This window comes from Ruditapes philippinarum, unplaced genomic scaffold (assembly GCF_026571515.1).
Source record: "Ruditapes philippinarum isolate M1 unplaced genomic scaffold, ASM2657151v2 ctg2066_1_1_1_1, whole genome shotgun sequence".
In the NCBI taxonomy this organism is placed as follows: Eukaryota; Metazoa; Mollusca; class Bivalvia; order Venerida; family Veneridae; genus Ruditapes; species Ruditapes philippinarum.
The window spans coordinates 70,009-92,973 of record NW_026857899.1 but is presented as its reverse complement, the minus strand read 5'-3'; the positions used below and the strand labels follow the sequence as shown (position 1 = coordinate 92,973).

The following is a 22,965-nucleotide window of genomic DNA, read 5'->3' as shown; positions in this document are numbered from 1 at the left end:
ATTTTTGTCATCAATACCCAATTGTATTTTGCAAGATGTCTACTTCTGTCTCGGTGTCTAAGATGTCTGTTTCTGTCTTGGTGTCTAAGATGTCTTTTTCTGTCTTATTGTCTAAGATGTCTATTTCTGTCTTGGTGAATAAGATGTCTATTTCTGTCTTGGTGAATAAGATGTCTATTTCTGTCTTGGTGAATTAGATGTCTATTTCTGTCTTGGTGAATAAGATGTCTATTTCTGTCTTGGTGAATTAGATGTCTATTTCTGTCTTGGTGAATAAGATGTCTATTTCTGTCTTGGTGAATAAGATGTCTTTTTTGTCTTGCTGTCTTAGAAGACTATTTCTGTCTTTGTGTCTTAGATGTCTATTTGTGTCTGTATGTCTAAGACTTGGTGTATTTGATGTCTATTTCTGTCTTGGTGTCAAAGATGTCTATTTCTGTCTTGCTGTCTAAGATGTCTATTTTGGACATTTTGCCAGTGTCAAACATGTCTATTTCGGACTTGGTGTCTTAGATGTCTATTCCTGTTTTTGTGTCTAAGACTTGGTGCATAAGATGTCTATTTCTTTCTTGATGTCTAAGATGCTTATTTCTGTCTTGGTGACTCTGATGTCTACTTCTGTTTTGGTGTATAAGATTTGTATTTCTGTCTTGGTATAGAACATGTATATTTCTGTCTTGATATCTAAGATGTCTATTCCAGTCGTGGTGTTTAATATGTCTTCTTCTGTCTTGGTGTCTAAGATGTCATTTTCTGACTTGGTGTATAAGATGTCTATTTCTGTCTTGGTATCTTACATCACTATTTTTGACTTGGGATCTTAGATGTCTATTCCTGTCGTGGTGTTTAAGATGTCTACTTCTGTCTTTGTGAATAAGATGTCTTTTTCTGCCTCGGTGTCTAAGATGTCTAGGATTTGAGACAGAAAAAAATATTATGGGTAAAAACATATTTTTCCTACCAACCAAACCTAAACTTAGAGAAACAAAGATAATTTTAAGTTTATAATAATATTAATAATAAGTCTGATAATAATGATTAAGGTTTATGTAAAAAATGTATCCAGTCGCAAGGGATATAACTGTGACAAACAACTTTACAATTTCGTCATTAAAGAGGGCGTAAATTCTTAGGTTTTAAAACAGTTTTATATGCCCCTTACATAAATATACGATCCGATCACGTAATTACTCATACATTATTTTATGCAGCTTGAAACTTTTAAACTGACTAAAATTTATAACTATACTACTTCGCTTTGTAAACTCCGATGTCGTATTTTTTTGGAAAACCAAATTGTCTGAATCACTAAATGTTATACATCATCGGAAATGATTTATGCCAATGCGTATCCAATGGTATTATATCTAAAATTAGCTACTAACAAAGTATACTTGCCTTTTTATATACTAAAATTTAAAATTCTGTATTGAGATCCTTTTTCCATAGATTTTCTTCGTTCTCTTACGAATGGTAATAACTTAATTTTTAAATTCATTCGTTCGTTCGTTCGCTCCTTTGTTTGTTTGTTGGTTCGTTAGTTCAGTTAGTTAGTTCGTTTATTCATTCATTTATTCTTTCATTCGTTTGTTCATTCTTTCATGTATTTAGTTATTTATTATTTGACTCATTGATTGATTGATTGATTGATTGATTGATTGATTGATTGATTGATCAATCGAGGTTGATGTTTCATTCATTCATTCATTTATTCATTAGTCAAGTTATTTATTTATCTATTCTTTTATTTATTATTCATTCATTCATTTTTTATTTGTTAATTCATTCATTCATGTATTTATTTTTTCATTTATCTATTTATTTATTCATTTATTTATTAAGGAATCTTGCACCATACAACTTTCACTCAACTCTAAGGTTTGTGAGTCCATGTGCAGCCAAATGCTACACAAGAAATTTGTATTGCACGGAAACCATGATTAATTTTGTGTTTCACAAAAAAAAAACATCCCTTGTAACTATTTATCAAACCGTTCCAGTGATTACAATTTTAATGTTATATTTGTTTAAATGAGAAATTTGATATGAAATGTCGTGGACTTTGATAAATTACGATTGCTGGAAATGTAAATTAAAGACATTTGTTTTAGTTTTTTATGTCAATAACTGTTCATGTGGGACAACTGTTTAATGAAATCCTTTTAAATACAATTGAAGGGATGCACTTTCTAAACAACCCAGAATTAATGAATGAATTTTCTAAAACGTTAAAATTCAAAAGACAAAAAAATACATGGTCGATACAAGGCCGTTTCCCATTGTTTTTCAAAGAGATGTTTTTTTGTTTTGTTTTTTTTAATCAAGCAATGATTAATCTGGTGTATTTCTTTAATTACTATTATAAGCTTTTATGAATACAAGTATTAAAGACCTGTACGAAAGTAATACATTGATGTTGAACTCCACTTAGTATTGTACTCTCCAGCTTATAAAAGAATGGATGTTTTCTTTCTTTTGCCGCATTTTGCATCATCCGAAGCCCCCACTTACGAAAGACCGCTGAGGACATTTCAACTTCATGATTTCCCGATTTTATCTTCGTGCATTCACAAGTTTAACTCCTTGAATTTACGTTGTCAATATACATAATTCACAAGTTCCCGATTTCAGCTTCATAAATTAACGATTTTGACTTCAAGAATTCACCATTTCAAGTTCATGAATTCGCGATTTGAACTTCACGATTCGAATTCAGCTTCATGAATTCACGATTACAACTTGACGAATTATAAGCGATTTCAACTTCACGAATTCACGATTTTAGCCCACAAGTAAAGAATTCGCGATCGTGCGTTACATACCTGTGGTGATTAACTTTTTATAAGGTCAGTGGGTAGGGGTGTGTATTTTTCATTAAAAGCGCTTTTCAACACTTTTTCGATAAGGACCTTTTTAAAACTATGCTCACTGCAATGCTCATAGTCTTGAAACAGCAAGTGAATTTTGTGATACATGTAAATTGCGCTATGTACGATCATTACTTTTATTGTAACAATTAAGGATTTTCATATACGGTCCTTCTACACCAATAAAGCTTAAAATCTGCTATTTGTCTTTCCAAGTTTTGGCTTGACTTAATAAAAAACGCAACCAAAAATAATTTTCAAATTGAACCTAGTAAATAACACGAGTAGTCCCACAAAATCAACGTTCGTGAAATCGGTATTATAGTTCATTGCAATTCACTTGTATGAGGTTTCTTGAAATAAGAGTTATGTTCACCAAAACACTAGCAATACTCATGCAGTAAGTGATGTTCACCAAAACACTAGCAATACTCATGCAGTAAGTAATGTTCGCCATATTATGAAAAAAACAAACCTCAGTGGTTGATATTCACTAAAATACGAGCAATACTCAGTGAATGATGTTCACTAAGACGAGAAAAACTCAATGCGTGAATCACGTTTACTAAAACAAAACTCGAGCAATATAATTAAAGTTGGGCACTTTTTTACTGAATGATGTACTGCAACTCGTGAGCAATACCCAATGCGTATTTTTTAGTTTTCCTTTAACTGCTGACACGAAATATTTTTCTCACTTGAAATTCAAGGAATAAGATCTGCTTACTTTGATAATAAAAGTTCAAAAACTATATTTTTCATTTCACGGCTATTAGTATTCATTCTGTCGGTAAAAAACTCAGGTCACAATTGTTTAGGTGCCATTCAAATCTAAACGGAAGCACTGGCGACATGCTGGGTCAATATTTACGTCATTTCCCTTGTAAATGGAATAATATTTATGCTTGAAATGTTTTCTATATTGATTTGATTAAGTACTATTTGAATATAAATATCCTACTTGAGTATAACAGAACATTCATAACAGAAATATGCTGTGTGTGCAAACGAAATGGGGAGACACTTAAAGGCACGTTATGTCTAAAAAACAAATACATTTTTTACTTCTTAAGAAAATGCAAATAAGCATTTAATTTCATATATACATAAAATGTATTTTAAAATGTACATAAGACAACAATTCAAAAACATGGTTCATGTAACTGACAATGAGTAACTTTTTGGCCGGGTTGCACAAGTGCAAACACGGGTTATAGTATAGTGAATGTTGGGTGGTTGGTGTTTGTTTTGAAGGGTGGGGTTGAAACAGTTTTCTCAGCAACTACTTATCACAGTTTTTTGACATTTGGTATACAGCATTAACACTTAGTCCATACCGTGGCAATCGATGTCAAGTGTGTCGCTCATCCAATTTCTGTTTCGACATTAACGTTTTATAAACTTTCGTAATATCACACAACAGAACAGAATTTTATTTTGGGTTTGTACATAGTACATCGTCACTACAATATAAATACACAAAATGTAAAGATGTCACGTTTTTATTTAACAAATAATATAGGATTAAATATATAGTATTGAATTTCATGTAAAGCTGGAGAATGAAGAATAATGGTTTAAGAGAGAACATTATAATCACTTAAAAACAATTTGTTAAGCAGAGAATAAACATATTTGATACAATTGATTTTTTAGTATAAATTTGTAACTAAATATCAAAATTCAGTATATTGTGTTCCTGAATTTAACCGATTCTCTCAAATATTTAGCTAGATTAGTTAGTATAATTCTATTATTTGAAGATACATAAGGTTTGTATCTTTTCAATAAATTTACACATTGATGGTCTTTTGTAATAATATCGTTTCACATATCTTTTCCTAATGTCAACATAGCATGGGCATATCAAAACAAAATGTTATTCGTCTTCTAAATCCATAGTATTACAACATAAATAATATATTTCGGGGCGTCCGTGGCCGAGTGGTCGTTGACTTTAAACCACTTGCCCCTCACCACTGTGGGTTCGAATCCCGACAGGGACTTTGGATTCTTTCATGTGAGGAAGCTATCCAGCTAGCTTACGGAACGTCGGTGGTTCTACTCAGGTGCCCGTTCGTGCCTGAAATAATGCACGGAAGGGCACCTGAGGTTTTCCTCCACCAGTAAAGCTGGAACGTCGCAATATGACCTATACTGTGTCGATGTGACGTAAAACCCCCCAAAAAAAACAAAAAAAAACAACAAAAAATAATATATTTCACTCCTTGGGATTCTGTTCTGACCATACCCGTGCGTACTCTTAGTGTATATTCTTGTGATGTATAATCTAAGATCCTTAGGTAATATGTTAAGATTGTTTTCGTATGAATATAATTCTTTACAATTTTCAAAAAGTTCTAAAACAGAATTATTTTCTACAGATGAATGCCATAAAACTATATTGTCAGTATTTAACAATTTGCACGAAAACTTAATTATTCTTACGTATCGGTTTATATACAATGGGAAACGACCGAGTTCGCCGTATATACTAACATTGCTTGTATTGGCTCTAACATTTAAAATTCTTTGACAATATTTCAAGTGAATACGCTCAATATCTTTTGATTTGCTATAACTCAATACTTCAGATGCATATGATATGATTGAGCCCACAAAAGAATCAAATAATTGGCATAATAATTTGGGTTTTATATCCATGTCTTTACAATTTACCAATAATATGTTCATTACTTTCAAAGCCTTACCAGTTAAATGTGCATTATTAAGAGAAAAATTGCCTGTTTAGCTTAACACTGTTCCTTATGGAATGCCGGTATATATAGGGACATTCCACTTTGCTTATTTGCCAACTACTGAATTGCTTATTTGCTAAATGCTGATTTGCCAATTTTCTTGTTTGCTAATTGCTTATTTGCTTATAAACATAAATTCGTATGCTATTGTCAGGCGACACGTCCGATTCGCAAGTTCTTGTTTGGTATAACATAACAAGTCTTTGTAGACTTTATTTCAATCTCATGTCAACCAATATCATGTTATTATGTTTATAAAGTTTTGTTAATTATAACTTGTGAAATTATGATCAATCCATCATAACCTAGAATATATGTAGAAAGACAGATGGATACTTTTTATTCAATTTCGAAAAAAATAAATTCAGTTTCCAAAAGTAGTTTTGTTTTTTTTTAATTATCTTGAGTTTCAGTTTTAGCTCCACTATTCAGAGAATAGGGATGCTATTCTACCCACCAAGGCATTGGTTTTTTTTTTTTGGTAACTTGTGTTTTCTGTCATATCTCTGTTACTTTAGCTGATTCATGCATCTTAATGCAACTTATGACACACAGACATAAATGATCTCAAAATCTTACAGAGCTAAAAATGAGGTCCATTTCATAAGTGCAAAGACAAACACCCGTGTTAAGCATGCACCAAGTGTATCATTCGTGATACTATGTGTTCGTACAACTAAATTGAGGCCCTCTGTGACAAATCTGCTGAGAATAACGACATTTTATATGCCATAAAATAAGAAATAGTTTTGTTTTCAAGTTCTTTTATTTTCAATCTTTACTCAATAATTTTCACTTATATATGACTAATCAAGTGTTTATAATGCCATCAATCTCTGACTTAAGCTGCACAAACAGATCTATAGCTGCAACACATTATAAGGCATTCTCAAGCACAGATAGCACAGTAAATATAAGTCAAGGTCTTCTACGAATAGGGAAGACATTAATGGCGAAGTTACCTCCCCTTGACGTAGGCCTACAGCATACTGGAAAAAATCTGATTAGGTGTTACAACATCACAGTCTCATGATATTTGGTAAACAAATGCAACCCGACCACCTCTGTCCTTGACCCATTTTGTATACTATAAAAGTGAAACAAAATTAAAAGGCTTTTGAAAAATAAAAATAAAAGCACTCTTGGGGTATAATGGACCTTTTAGTATTTTGTCATAGAAGAATTATACTCGTAGTTTCACCCCTTAAGCACTGTTTTTGTTCTTTTTTGTATTGATTAGCCAATTAAGAAATATAATGCGATTTATTAAATAGTTGCATATGTTGTCCGTCCGACTGTTTGTCTGTCTGTCTGTCTGTCCGGTGTCCGTCATGAAATTTTCCTTGACATACTTGCATGAAATATAAAGAAATAAGCAGCAATCTGGGGATAATTTGTCATGCAATATAATGGCTAGGCGCTTGGAATTAATGAATTCGAAAGTGCAGACGCAGACTAATTTTATTCAGAATAAACAATATTTTAATTATGAAAGGAAATGGAAATCGTTCATCGTTCTATTCTTGGGGGATGGGGGAAAAGGGGTCATGATACAGTTTTAAGCAAAGTTTCATTGTATGATAACAAACAAAAAGTCCTTTGTTGAGCAAGTATAGATAGAGCCTTTAGTAAAAGTAAATACGTTTAAAGTGTTCCAATTCTGAGGTCGAAATTCAAATAAAATATACCACTTTATTTTGTTTACTTACATGTTAAGAGAAAAATGAGAAAAAGAACTGGTTTCCGGTGCGAAGATACTGTAATGTGAAACCAGAAATTTGTTTAAAAGTACGAATGTAAATGCTACCTTTATAACATTTTAGAATTTTAAATCTTATCTTACAACGTATGTGTGAAATCATTGTGTTTGATAGTTATTATTATTTGCAAGAAATGATCATTTTATATGATAAAAAGAATTTAAAAAACTTGAGAACGAAAATGTTTTAAAATGTTACTTGGACGAATAGAATATACATGGGTTTTATTATGTTGGTATGTTATTTATTATTTAATGAATATGATAACAATAGGTCTATTTATCTTGTGTGTTTTTTGTTGTTGTTTTGTTTGTTGTTTTTTTTTGTTTTTTTTTTTTGTTTATAAAATGATTATATCATAAAAAAATACATAAATAAACCTTTGTACTCTTTCTGTTGCATTTTTTACATTTTTAAATTGTGAAAACGTGATGCAAAAAATGGATTCAGGATTCTGGGCAAGACTAGAGAGAGTATTTTATAAATGAAGCGTTTATTCAGGAAACGTATTTGAAGCGCTTTTCATGTTTTGTTGCTGTTGATTTTTTCTGTTTTTTTTTTATTTGGGGGAGGGGAGATATATCTTTTTTTTTTTAAATTTATCTAAAAAAAATCAGATTTTTTTTGCTAGACACATTCCTTTAATACGTTGATATATAAGAAACGAAAAAGATTATAACTTGCAGTCATATATTTTTCATATCTATTTTGACAGTATTTTTCGCCTATCTTGGTCGGTTCTCTCATGGTTTCCCACATGCAGTATTGACACCTACATATACAAGCGGCAGTAAGTACCGGTTTAAAGGAGTGTGCGAGTTTCCTCTAGACACTGGAGAATCCTCCTTTACCGTCAACATCACTTTTGATAAAGAAATAACCGGATTTCAGGTATAGCCTACGTGTATATGATTTGATCTCTAATTTCATCGCCCATTCTTTACATGTATTGTTTATTGAGCCGCGTCACGACAAAACCAACACAGTGTTTGCGACCAGCATGGATCCAGCCCGCGCAATCTGATCAGGATCCATGCTGTTCGCTATCATGCAGAATCTCTACTTGTAAAAGGGTTGATAAGCGAACAGCATGGATTCTGATCAGACTGCGCGGATGCGCAGGCTGGTCTGAATCCATGCTGGTCGCAAACCCATTATGTTGTTGGTTTTGTCGTGACGCGGCTCAATTATGATCGTGTAGATGACTCTCAACTTTGGCAAGTCTGTTGAGGAAAAAAGGGGGATGTCTAAAAATTTCGTATCTTTTAAATGAATACAAAATCTGCTTATTTTCTTGCTTATCTGGTTCCTACAACTACAGATAAAAGTTAAGATGGAGCCTGGAACAAGTATAGTTATAGTATAAATAGTGCGTATAATTAGACCTTGCATTTTCATTGAGTCTATTTTTTACGGTAGCATCTTTAGATATCCGTTCGTTATGATTATTTGTAGAAAAATTGTAAAATGTTTCTAATCAATTACCAAACGGGACGCATTTTTTGGCAAAGGTTTTATAAACTTTACATATGTTCATTAAACAAAATGTATGCCTGCGCAAATAAGTTTTTTAAACATTAAAGTCATCGTGCATAAGTTTTAGAAACATAAATCCTTAAACCTTAATGTTTCAGAAACTTGTATATGCGCGATGACTTTAATGTTTCAAAAACTTATTCGCGATGACTTTAATGTTTTTTAAATTTTTTTTAAATATAAAGATAATAGCGAATAATTTTTTGAATTATTAAGGTCATTTGTTCTATTTTTATACTGATCATATTCTAAGGGAACCATATGCAGGCTTTTTTGCGTTTAACTATTTTCGACAAAACGAAGTGACTTTAATAATATTTTTGTGATATAAGGAAAGGATCTTGTGGGAAATATTTTTCTACATGAATGCATTAAACCTAAATGTGCAAAATTAGCATGGATACACTATGGTCGGGAATGCATTCATCCTATGTTATTGTTTTGTCTGGAAATGCATGTATTCCTTGCGTACGGCGTAGATATGGTCGTGTATTTTACTTTGTATCTTGCTAACAAATGATAGTACTGTCAAAACATGTAATGTAGCTTTCCTGCTATTTTTTGTTTCCTTTTTTTTTTTGAAATAGCTCAAATGTTCAATACTTCAACAATTTTAAATTGTTTCAGTTTTGGATCGCTCAAGACGTATCTCTCGACCCAAGTGGGAAATGGATTTGCGTCACTAACAAATTTCCGGAACCAGGACCGCAAGAAATCTTCTTGCAATTTAATGTTGACTTTGAAAGTCCCGGCGACCCAGTAGGCGACTGCTTTGTCCAGACAAATAGTCAGACACAATGCCTGTCCTATGGTAAGAAGTTTGAGTCGCTACGACAAGCATCATAATGTTTTATTTTGGAGATTTAATTTCAAAGATGCCATATGAAACAAATAAGAAACACTATAATTAGTTTAAACATATTTTATTTCTAATATTTTTTGCAAGATGTACAATGCAAATATATAGAATAAAACATAAAAATGCATTTTTGAAAGGAAAAGGGTTGGACCACAAGTTAATATACCATTTATATCAATAATTCGGTCTGTCCTAAGAAAAACTGCTACTATAGATTACATTGAAATGGCATTGAAGAATCTAACAAAATATTTTAGTATTTTTCAAAAAAAGTTAGAAAAATAAAAACAAAATTAAAACAAGCAATTATCATAGTATTGCAAGCAATCCATAAGTCCCCTACCGGTAAGAGCCCAAGCAACAGTCTGAAGGGCCATTGGCCATTCACTTAGGTTCCTATTTTAAGTAAATTTGTTGAAAAAGTTCTTTAAAAGTGATCACAGGAAACAGTTTTATATGTACAGACAGACATACTGAAGGACACTCTAAAGTTATTTTTTAAACATCCCTGTTATCAAAATAAAACATTTTTAAAATCCTATCATGATTGAAGAAGTTGGAGTAAAAATTACCAATTTCTCAAAAAAAGTCTAAGTTCAAAAGGGGCATAATTCTGGAAATAGTCTTGCTAGAGTATTGAACATTCACAAATGTTGAGTGACAATAAGAAACATTTATATGAAGTTTGAAGTAGATACATTCAGAAAAAGAAGTTATTAAAAAAAACAATGTTTTTTTCATGAAAATTTTAAGTTCAAGGGAGGTAATTCTGATAAATTTTGTGCTAGAGTTGTACACCTTGTCACATATGATGTGGTTGATGACAAGCAACTTATATTTAAAGTTTGAAGAAAATACCTTAAGAAATAAAGAACTTATAGTGAAAAAACTTAAAAACTAGAATCAGAAATCTTGAAATTCAGTCTATTTGTTGCCATAGCAACCAGAATTTTCAACATAGGAAGATAAAAAAGGATGTGCATAATTTCCATACTGCCATCTACCCATATGTCAAGTTTCATAAACATATTTTCAGTATTTTTTGTGTTATCACTGGATCCAGGTTATGTGTAAAATTTGCCATATTTTCAGTCTATTTGTTGCCATAGCAACCAGAATTTTCAACATAGGAAGAAAAGAAAAGACGTGCATAATCTCCATACTGCCATCTATCCATATATCAAGTTTCATAAAAATATTTTCAGTACTTTTTGCGTTATCGCGGGATCCAGGTTATGTGTAAAATTTGCCATATTTTCAGTCTATTTGTTGCCATAGCAACCAGAATTTTCAACATAGGAAGAAATGAAAAAGACGTGCATAATCTCCATACTGCCATCTATCCATATATCAAGTTTCATTAAAATATTTTCAGTACTTTTTGCGTTATCGCGGGATCCAGTTTTGTGGACGGACGGACTGACGGACGGACTGACGGACAGACGGACAGACGGACGGAGGGTAAACCTAAAGTCCCCTCCGGTAAACTGGTAGGGGACTAAAAATATATATGATAATATACATACGGTATACACATGAATTCATTTGGTAATTTCTATTTTAGATATTTATAAACTGTAAATCAACTTCGGGCCACGTTTGATATCTTAAATGGACTTGTCCGTCTTTTAATCTAAAAAACGACATTTACATTTCATTGAATCCTAAATGACAAATTTGTAGCGCGCAAAACCTGAAATACATTCATGAAGAATATAAAAAGTTGATAATATAAAGAGTTGGTAAATTACAATACGTTAAATTTTAGATTTGTATCTGTATTTGATTTCAAACAATGTATGAACCTGAACGACTTTGAAACAGGAAAAAATCGTTTTTACAATTTGAATTTATGAATAAACAATAGCGTGAATATCGTCTATACTGGCTCGCATTCTGCGATATATTTAGTACTTTATAAAGTGGCGCTCATTCATCGATCTTGCATTGTCATAAACCTGAAGAGTTATATACTCGGAACATACTTCATTGGAAAATTATTGATCATTTTCAGTGTTTAAATTTCACCGGTCAAAAGCACTTTGATATTTACTTTTGTTCCCAGTTCTTCCGGATACATGTATTAATAAAAGTATAAATAAGCGTCACACTGTTTTAAGTTTTAATAATAGCCTATACCTTTAAATGTATTTCTTGATTTTATTGAATATATTGTTACAGTTAAATATTACAGATCCTGATGTTACAACGACGATGACATCGACCTCAGCATCAACCTCGTCTACAACGTCAACAACCGCGTCAGCGACCACTACCACGCCCACAACCACCTCCATGCTTTCTACCTCTAACACGCCCACTATCGTGCCCAATATCACGTCAACTACCACGTCTAGAACAAGAGAAGGCTCAACCACACAGCCTCTAATAACTTCAGACCAAACATCATCTACTGCGGCATATAACATAACAACACTGTTTATTTCAAACTTTTCAACATCAAATGATTCAATTTATCCGAGCATTTCGACGCTTTCAACTTTTCCAGCTTCTCCATTTACCAGCAATCCAACTCATCCGAATGTTTCGACGTCTTCAACTTTTCCAACTTCAACATATATCAATGCTCAAACGAATCAAAATATTTCGACGCCTTTAACTTCACCAATTTCTTTGTCTACAAACGATCCATCGCATCGGAAGGATTTGATGTCTTCGACTTCTCCGCCTTCTTCAATAATCAATGGTCCAACGCAACCGAATAATCCGATATATTCAACTTTTCAAAATTCTTCATTTAACAATGATCCATTGCATCCGAATATTTCGATGTCTTCAACCTTTCCAACTTCTCAATCTACAAATGATCCAACGCATCCGAATATTTCGATGCCTTCAACTATTCCAACTTCTTCAATTATCAATGATCCAACGCAGACGGATTCAACTACTCCAACTATCAGTTATCCAAATATTTCGAGCCTTTCTTTCCATTCAGCAGAAACAACTTCTTCAACTTCTACTCGCTCATCTACCACACAAGTACCACGCTTGCGACAGATCAGGAATCGCCTTTACCTTTAACATCTCCGGTATCCACAAATGCTACTACAACGCAGTCACCAACTACAATGAGGTCATCAACCACAGAGCAGCTGACAACTTCACTACCCTTAACTACCATTGAAACGACAACAACAGAACTATCTTCTACAACAACAGAACCACCTTCAACAACAACAGAACGACCCTCTACAACAACAGAACGACCCTCTACAGCAACAGAACCATCCTCTTCAACAACAGAACCATCCTCTTCAACAACAGAACCATCCTCTTCAACAACAGAACCACCCACTACAACAACAGAACCATCCTCTTCAACAACAGAACCACCCACTACAACAACAGAACCATCCTCTTCAACAACAGAATCATCCTCTTCAACAACAGAACCATCCTCTTCAACAACAGAACCATCCTCTTCAACAACAGAACCATCCTCTACAACTACAGAACCATCCTCTACGACAACAGAACCACATAAAACCACCTCAAACTACAATTTATTAACAGGAACTACAGTAGGGGCAGAATCTACTTCAATGACATTTACAAGTCAATCTACAGTGATATCAAGTACTTCTGGTCTAACAACAATTCACTCTGGCCATCCAGAAAGAAATGACACGGCAAATACTACAGATATTACCAACTCAACTCAATCTTCGGAAGTGTCATCAACCACAGCTTATGCGACAAACACTCAACCTTCGGATATATTAACTAATTCTACAGTGTCACCGACTTGCACATGTCACAAAACAGAAGAGCCGATAACCGAAACCGAATTTGAGGAGATGATTCAACAGCTGAAAGTTAACAAAACAAGTTTGTCATCAACAAGAAGAAAACTGACGAGTGCTCAAGATGATAGGCCCGCTAGTGCCGCAATAGGAGCTGTCGGAATTGTTTGTCTTTCAGTCGTTCCAGGAATTTTCTTTTTGTTTGACATATTTACATTTTTTGTGAAACGGAATACGGTAACAAGTAACCGTTATTGACAATAGTATTGAAGTAATTATATATCATTAAGAATAGTATCTTTACTAAATACGGGTGTGGGTGGGGGTATTAAAGCTTTCTTAAGCAATGTTTATGTTGATGTTAAAATACTAAACAACGCGACAATTTACAGTGTGACTAGTATGAACAAAAAAACATAAGGTATATTTCGATCCTTCAATAACTTTTACTAGGAAAATAAAAATTGTCAAACCTTCAAAAATGTTTAAAGAAAATTCTGTGACTTCATTGTACATAAATATTGTAGTTACTACGACTTTATATTTTAATTTAAAAATCAAACAGTTTAAACAGTACTGTCGCATTTTGTTGTAGGTAACGTTTAGGGAATCAAAGAATAATTTATCAACAACTATTGAAGAGTTCTATCATTGTTAAATCAAAGTACATGTACACATATAAAGATTTGCAGCTTGTCGGTCATTTAATGGTCACTTAGCCAAAGTATGTTACGTTATAATGCCCATTTTCAAACAATGTTATCAGTCTTAAAGACATCAATAATTAATAGAGGCTGCTTTGTCATCGGGAAATAAAAAGAACGTATTACTCTTTACAAAAAGTTGGTCTCTACTGTGGCTGAAACATTTTTCAAGCTATTGTATTAAAATCAAATGTGTATACCTTACTTCTGAAATTTATAACTTTTTTTCAAATGAAGACAAGGATAGACAGATACTTTTATTGAAGAGCATAAACATATATATAGAAATTACAGTTAAAGTAGAAATATATTCAAGGTTTAAACATAATTTATAATATTGTCAAAACTTAACATATAATATAACCTTGTGTATAGAAACCTTGATTCCAAATCGAAATACTAAGATACCTACAAGTTAGTTAACAAAGACAAATATAGATGCGCGCATTTGTCGAATATGAAACCAAATTATATCTATGGAAATATGGCAATTTCACTTAAAGATGTACAGAAACGGTACGGTTTGAAAGATATGGTATATTATAACTATGCTTAAGCGATCTTATGTTAGCAGTACAAATACAAGTATTAGCATTACCAAAGTTGCGAGAACTCGTTGTTCAGCCGGGTATTTGATTTTGTTTTCATCCAATAGACCTCTCCTCAACAATACAGCAATTGTTTCTTTCTATAAGATAAATATTTAAACAAGATCAACAAGGAAGGCCGACGTTCAATGAACACCCACACAACCCAGCAACACAGAACAACCGCACGGAGCACAGCAGAACCAAAATAAAAACAGAACAGGGGACAAGTCAAAGCATAGACGGGGTGATTAATATGACAATATATAATAGGAAATAATAGAAACCAAGAGCAAAATTAAAGAAACGATTAATGATTGGCCTAAAAATGTTAAGGGGTGTTGTGGAAGGGGACTAGAAGGTCGGGTCGTGTGGGGGCAAAATTAAATTTTAAAAAAACTAGGGGCAAACGGAAGATACTTACAGTAGAATACTATTTACCAAACAGGAGTCCCTGGTTCCCAGCTTCGCATAGTCATGAAGATAGTATTTCAATTCTATATAGGAAACCCGACAAAAAACATGGCGGATGACGTGACCCATAGGCGGGCCTTTTTTAAGTCTTTTGTCGTCCTTTTTTGTTATCATGCTTAAGCAGGAGGTGAATGAGAAGAAATGGTCAAATCTTGTTCATTGTATATGTCGCGACACTCATTTTATAACCTTACTGTGGTGTGATTACTTCACATGTCATGTTAGTCATTTTCAGCCTGTGAGCATTGTGCCCAAAATAGCAACATAAATTTCCGTAAGAGGGTGTTTGGATTGAATTTGTGCCCTTAATAAAGTTGACCTTTTCAAATTATCAAACACAACAAAAAGATCATTAAAACTGGCTCGCTACTGTATGGTGCACATGTTCTATTTTTAGATGTCGATTTAGTGTTGACTTTGGCTGTTATTTATAGATTAAAAAACGCCTTAAGACGAATTGTCTTACTGAGCTGTGAGACATTCGTTTTAGGGCTTTGTTTCACTTAAAGATATCTGGAAAAGTTTAAATGGAGTAGTTTGCATGTTCAAACACTCAAAGCGGTGCGTTTCCGGTATTTATGCGCAAATCTTTCCGGAATAATACAAATAACTTTGAATGGGAATACAAATCGACATTCACTTCATGAGAACGTCTTAAAACGTCGTAAAACTATTTGTCAACAAGTAAAAAGCGAATAAAGTAACAAAAATAAGTCATTTGTATTTGTACGTTTGTATTGAATATGTAATAATAAAATTGTGTATGCTTAAAAAAACATAATTTATTTTTAATACTTTTATATTTAATACTGCATTTTGTTTATGTTACAGTGTTATATTTAAATAATTGGAGAATGATTCTATTTCGTTTTATTGTCATAACGCTTTGGTAAGTCATTTTAAGTATTTTATACCTTAATAAGTAGCGTAATAAATCTAGATTTTTTGTTTTTGCTCACATATGCATTTTCCGTCTTAAAGGAGCTCCACAGCGGTCAAAAGCCTTAGAAACATAAAATTTAAATTCCTTACTTAGATCATCAGTACTGTAGCATTTGAAACTGAAAAATTTGCAAAAGATATTTAAAAAATATATTCGGAATAAATTGAAAATCATAGTGTTTGGCTATGAGTGAAAAGCGTTGCAACGTTTTTCAATTTTAGACCTTTTTCACAATTGGAATAATCATTTGGGAAAAACGGAGTGAGTGAATGATCTGAAATATTAGTCTAGACCTACATCAAACGGAACATTAATATCGAAACTTACTTCCATTTTCGTCATGTAAAAACACAAAATCAATGGAGTCCCTTTAATGTATTGATGTGTTCTGTTTATGTTGGCTTAAAAGCGACACCGACGCTGTCAAGGCGCCGCAAAGATCATGTACAAAATACCAACTTTCTAGCTTTACTAGATAAAGAAGACCTCAGGTGTTCTTTCGTGAATTATTAAAGGCACGAGCTTCACCTCGGTAGAACCACCGATCTGTCGTAAACTTGTTTGACCATTTCCTGGAGGAATCAATAGTCCCTTACAAGATTTTAAACACAAAGGTGTGAGAGGCAAGTGATTGAATCCGGGGACCTTAGCCACTCGATCACGGAGATCCCCACTTTGAATACTAAAGGATTGTTAGGTTATTTATATAATAATACATTTTCAGTATTTGTGCCATGTCAAGCAAATAATTTTGAAAAATATACATGTATAAACAATGTACATATAATGTACATGTCTATGCAGTAATTATTTGAAAATATATCAAATTTGATTACCGTTAATGCCATTCATAATTATAATGCTTGTTTTCAATATTTTTTACAGTTGTCTATCTTGCTCCTCAAAATTTGGGCATTGCTTTCCGCACATCATCGTTTTGCCGTCTGCAGCAAATGGTAACAAATACGAATATTCGGGTGCATGTGAATTTACGCTCAACCAGACTGATGTATCGTGGACTGTTAACGTAACTTTTACCCGAAGTGTATTCTCCATCCACGTAATGTATAAATTTATATTGTATTAGACCTGAACCCGCTGAATTTCTGTAATAGAATTGCCCTGTTTTGAAATCAGAACAGTCTATTTGAACATTTAGGGGGTTAAATTCATATCAAGATACAAAAAAATGGAAGTGCCTGGCCAGGCGTTCGTTTTCGGCAGGTTGAAGGCTAAAGATAAAAATATTTGTTTTTTTTATATGTGAGACAGGATTCATACCACGTTAATTTTATCAGTTACTGTAGAAAAAGACTAATTTTAATCAAGTTAAAGGAACTCCACTGAGTCTAATAGCCTAAAATAAAAAAAGATGAAATTATTTCATACCTTTAAATGGGAAACTATACAATAGAAAATATTTATAAATATACTCGAATTTTATAATCGATTTCTTATGCGTTTTATGGCAGAATTTAATGAAAAGAGTTGAAACACTTTTTAATTTGTGGTGAATTTGCGCAATAACACTGGCTATCCCTGGGAAGCGGAGTAAGCAAATTAACTGAAATTTTGCACACGAGTTATTTGTTACAGACCTACATACCGTTATACAAAAAAAGTGAACAAATATGTTCGGTGCCATCGTGTCAAAAAAAATCCCAGTAGAGTCACTTTAATATTACATTTGGTTTTCGAGTGCACGTATGAAATTTATCAAGCATTTCGTGAAAACTTGTTTACAATACTTCTCTCACTTTTCAAGCTCGTTTACAAGTATATTGCACAATGATATACTATCTACAGATGCATGAATAATTAAACTTTTACTTTATATAAACATAGCGTCATACTTGTAAAATTTTGTTTACTTTAGACTGTTAGATATACTATTCTCAACGTTGAGTCACAGGAATTTATTGAAATCTATTAAATTCTTACTGAATATGTCTATTTTGAATAAAAGAATTAATAAACTATGCTGTGTTCCCTATTATAGATAAGAAAAGTTGCTATTTTTCTTTAAAATACTGATTGCTAGGTTTTTTAGTGATACTGTCTATTCATGTTGTGACCACCTGTAGTGTGTAGAACTATAAACGTAACATTTCTTCTTTGTGTGATGTCAAAACATGCTTATTTTATATTTAAAAAGAGACAATATCAAAGTTGAGCATAGTATATCTTTAAGTCTAGTTGCCTTTTATTTAAGTTATCATTGTTTTATTAGTTGTCAACATAGAGAGGGGCATCGGTATACTGTTCCCAGGTGACCGAGTGGGCTACCGGGTCCCTTTAACACGTTCTCTCCAATTTAAGAAATTGTTTGTATCACGATACAATAGGCAGAAAATTATTGTAATAAGAAATGGAGAAAAATTATAATTAGACAGAGTAAAGCTATAGCTAATAAATAAATATACATGTATATATAACAGTAAAATTATGCTGTTTTCATAACTTTATGACCGTTTATTGAAATATTTGTAATAAAGATTATTTTTGTACATGTATTTTGATATAGATGTAAATTATACGTAAAAAGTGTTCTGGGAGAGGTTTTAGTTGGTTTGGCAATGATTTCACACATGCAACACTCGCTTTCAATGAAATATATTTAACAAAGTTCTATCGTTCTATGTATTCTGCTTTCGTTTTAATCCCAATATAAATTTTAATCCCAATATAAACAGAGAATAAACTTATTTATACACTTTAACCACTACCCAGGTGGTGCGAAATGTTTTCTAAACAGGCATCTGAACATCCGGTACATCTAACCATGTTTACGAACGACCGGTGGGGACATTTCAACATGATGAATTCAAGATTTCAACTTCATGAATTCACGATTTCAACTTCATACATTCAAGATTTCGACTTCATAAATTCACGATTTCAACTTCATGAATTCACGATTTCAACTAAAATAAAATCATGAGATTGAAATCGTGAGTTCATGAAGTTTAATTCGTGAATTCACGAAGTTGAATTCGTGAAACTGAAATTGTAACTTTATGCAGTTGAAATCGTGAATTCGTGAAGTTGAAATCATGAATTCACGAAGATGAACTCGTGAATTCGTGAAGTTGAAATCGTGAATTCATGAAGCTGAAATCGTGAATTCCGTATATTTAAAACGGGAATTCGCGAATTTTAAATTGTGAAATCATTAAATTGGATTGGCCCTACCGGTCTTTCGTACATGTTGGTTGCAGGATTGACTAACGCTTTAATTACCGTTTGTCACGATATCTCAAATTGTAAAAAGAATAAGTTAAGCAAGTATTAGGTGAAGGCTGCTATATATATATGTGAATTATATACATGTATTTTGTTTATGTATTCCTGTATGATATTCATCACAGATGGCAGACGGTAAAATTGTAGAGAAAGATCCTAATAACAGATGGGTTTGTGTGAAAAATACAAACAAAATTGATCCGCCGGAAGTTGTTAGAGTTGAATTTAAGCCGGTTTACACATTCCCTGAAGGACCTTACGGTGAATGCTTGGTTTTGAAAAATATGGGAGACGAATGTATGAGCCTTGGTAAGACAATGTTACATGTATGTTATGTTGCAAAAGTGGAAAAAAAGAATATAAAAAGTAAGCAAATTGTGTTGGTGTTTACGTCGAACCAACACTTTAATGGACATATTGCTACTTCCCAGCATTTATGGTGGAGGAAGACCTAAGGTGACCCTCCGTGCATTATTTCAGGCACGAACGAGCTTCTTGAGTAGAACCACCGGCGTTCCTTGAAAGAGCTGGATAGCTTCGCCACATGAAAGAATCATAGCCCCTAGCGATACTCGAACCTATAACGGTGAGAGCTAATGGCTTGAAGTCAACGGCCAATTGAAATTTGTTGATATTTTTTATTATAAAATAACCCAAGTAGTCTTAATAATATTTTCGTAATCATAAACCAACTCGCTTACTAACAGTGGTCTTAGTGGATAAAATAAAACATTGGAAAACGTTCTACCATGTGATGAACAAAATCAGAAAATTAGCGCTTATTCATCTTTAGTATTTGCATATTTATTTCATTATCAAGACAGAAGTCTTTTTTCTATTCGTTAAATGTTTTAATTTTATCTATTTTACAGAGCCGGATTCTACTCAAACAACAAACATACAATTAACAACTACAACAACTTCTAGCACAACAACGACATCTGATATTCCTACAAGCACATCAACGACATCTGATATTCCTACCAGCACATCAACGACATCTGATATTCCTACCAGCACATCAACGACATCTGATATTCCTACAAGCACATTAACGACATCTGATATTCCTACAAGTACATCAACGACATCTGATATTCCTACAAGCACATCAACGACATCTGATATTCCTACCAGCACATCAACGATATCTGATATTCCTACCAGCACATCAACGACATCTGATATTCCTACCAGCACATCAACGACATCGGACATTCCTACAAGCACTGATATTCCTAGCAGCACAATGACATCTGAAATTCCTACCAGCACATCAGCGACATCTGATATACCTACAAGCACAACAACGACATCTGATATTCCTACAAGCACATCAACGACATCTGATATTCCTACAAGCACATTAACGACATCGGATATTCCTACCAGCACATCAACGAAATCGGACATTCCTACAAGCACATCAATGACATCTGATATTCCTACCAGCACAATGACATCTGACATTCCTACCAGCACATCAGCGACATCTGATATTCCTACAAGCACATCAACGACATCTGATATTCCTACAAGCACATCAATGACATCTGATATTTCTACCAGCACAATGACATCTGACATTCCTACCAGCATAAGTCCGACATCTGACATTCCTAGCAGTACAACAACGACATCTGATATCCCTACCAGTACATCAACGACATTTGATATTCCTACCAGCAAAATAACGACATCTGACATTTCTAAAACTAGCATAACAACGACATCTGACATTCATACCAGCAAATCAACGACATCTGACATTCCTATTACTAGCACAACGACATCTGACATTCCTACTAACACAGCATCGCCATCTGATATTCCGACTACTATCACAACTATATCAACAGGTTCCACTTCCAATTTTTCGAACACACCTGTAAACAACACAAGTTCGCTAACAACACCAAAAACGAAAGCTTCGCCATGCTCATGTGAAATTCCGGTATTATCCACACACAATTTTACATATCAAGACTTTTATGAAATGCTTCTGAAAATGCGAGTGGACAAATCAAAACTGTCAGCCACACGACGGAAACTTACTTCAGCACCGGACAATCGTGTTAAAAGTAAATGGTTAGGAATTTCAGGAGCAATGGTTATTGGTACTGCTTTGGGACTTGTGATTTTGATTGACGTTTGTAAAATATTGAAAGATTTGAGACTTTTCAGTTAAGTTTGACTAATAAATATGTCAGTTTCTGTAATATGTTGAAATGCACATAGTTTTCGCATGAACATTTCCAAAGACAAATGTTAAGAGTAATCGTACAAGCTACTAGAATACAAATATAAACAATTTACATATTCTGTGAAATGGTTCCTTTCCGGGAAGTCAAATTGGCGTTATAGATGATAAAGTGTTCATTTTAAACTTCAAACATTGTTGTGTAGACTGTTGTAGTGTGAGTGGACAATTAGTTTGAATGATGTTCTGTTTGAGACAGATACAATGTCGCCGGATTACATGCGAGATTTTGATGCGCTGTGACGCCATTTTTTGTTATGAAAGAAACATTGCTAGGCGAGATGAAAATTATAGCAAAATTTAATGGATTTTGTCGCACGTTCACTTAGCCCAAACAGGGCATCGTAAAATTAAACGGAAACCGTGGAATGTTTTGATCGACTATGAACAATATTTGATCGTGTTCCCTATATCATAAAACCCGTTTAATGACAATATTTAGAGTATCTGTACGAAGGTCACATAGACTGGAAGATATGAATTATAAGAATTACTAGAATAGAAAGACAATTTTGGCAAATGTTGTTACAATTGCGATATTGAAGACGAGAATCATTTCATATGAAACAAGGGCATGATATGTAGGTGAATATTGATTTCTTGAATTTAGTAAATGTTCATATTTTGACTAACTGTATTGCGCTCAGTAAAAAATAGAGGATTTTTTTATAAAGATTTTTTGTGCAATACTGATAATTGCTATGTTACCCTCGTGCATCTGTGTGTTGTTTTGTTGATGGTGGTGGTGCTGGTGTTTGTTATTTTTGTGTTTTTGTTGTTGTTTCTTTGTTGTTGTTGTCGTTGTATTAAATTTATTCTCCGATTTAATTCTAGGTATAATTGTGTTGTATTTAGCATGACAAACTATGGTGTAAGTAAATTTTACTCCGTTTGATAGTATTATTTAATTTTTCTTGAAATTAGAAATTTGATATTAATCGCAACAAGGGTGGCGGCCGTATGTCAATCGTCTCAAATTCTTCATTTTGATAACACATCCCCAACAGATTTTGTAAACGTTTGAAAGGCCAACAAAAATATTTCTTATTTCGAAAACTTGGATGAAATCCGTTCATTTGTACTTATGATACGAGATATATTGATATTTGAAGTTAGCAGACGACAAATGTCGTACTGTATTTACATTTACAGTAAACAATCACAAGTCACAAAGTCATTGATCGTTTATATTGTGGGAATGCAGGT

General features: G+C 33.2%; 1 protein-coding gene and 1 pseudogene across 1 annotated transcript; both read left to right on the top strand.

The window, feature by feature from the left end:
- The first annotated feature begins 8,110 nt into the window (after positions 1-8,110).
- LOC132751436 (mucin-2-like) lies at positions 8,111-13,934 on the top strand (annotated as a pseudogene).
- A 583-nt stretch (positions 13,935-14,517) lies between these two features.
- Positions 14,518-22,834, top strand: LOC132751434 (uncharacterized). Its single transcript, XM_060741588.1, has 4 exons — positions 14,518-16,202; positions 17,142-17,316; positions 19,625-19,808; positions 20,372-22,834. Exons 1-4 carry the CDS (start codon positions 16,168-16,170, stop codon positions 21,685-21,687), a joined length of 1,710 nt encoding a protein of 569 aa, XP_060597571.1. The 5' UTR covers positions 14,518-16,167; the 3' UTR covers positions 21,688-22,834.
- Positions 22,835-22,965: the final 131 nt, after the last annotated feature.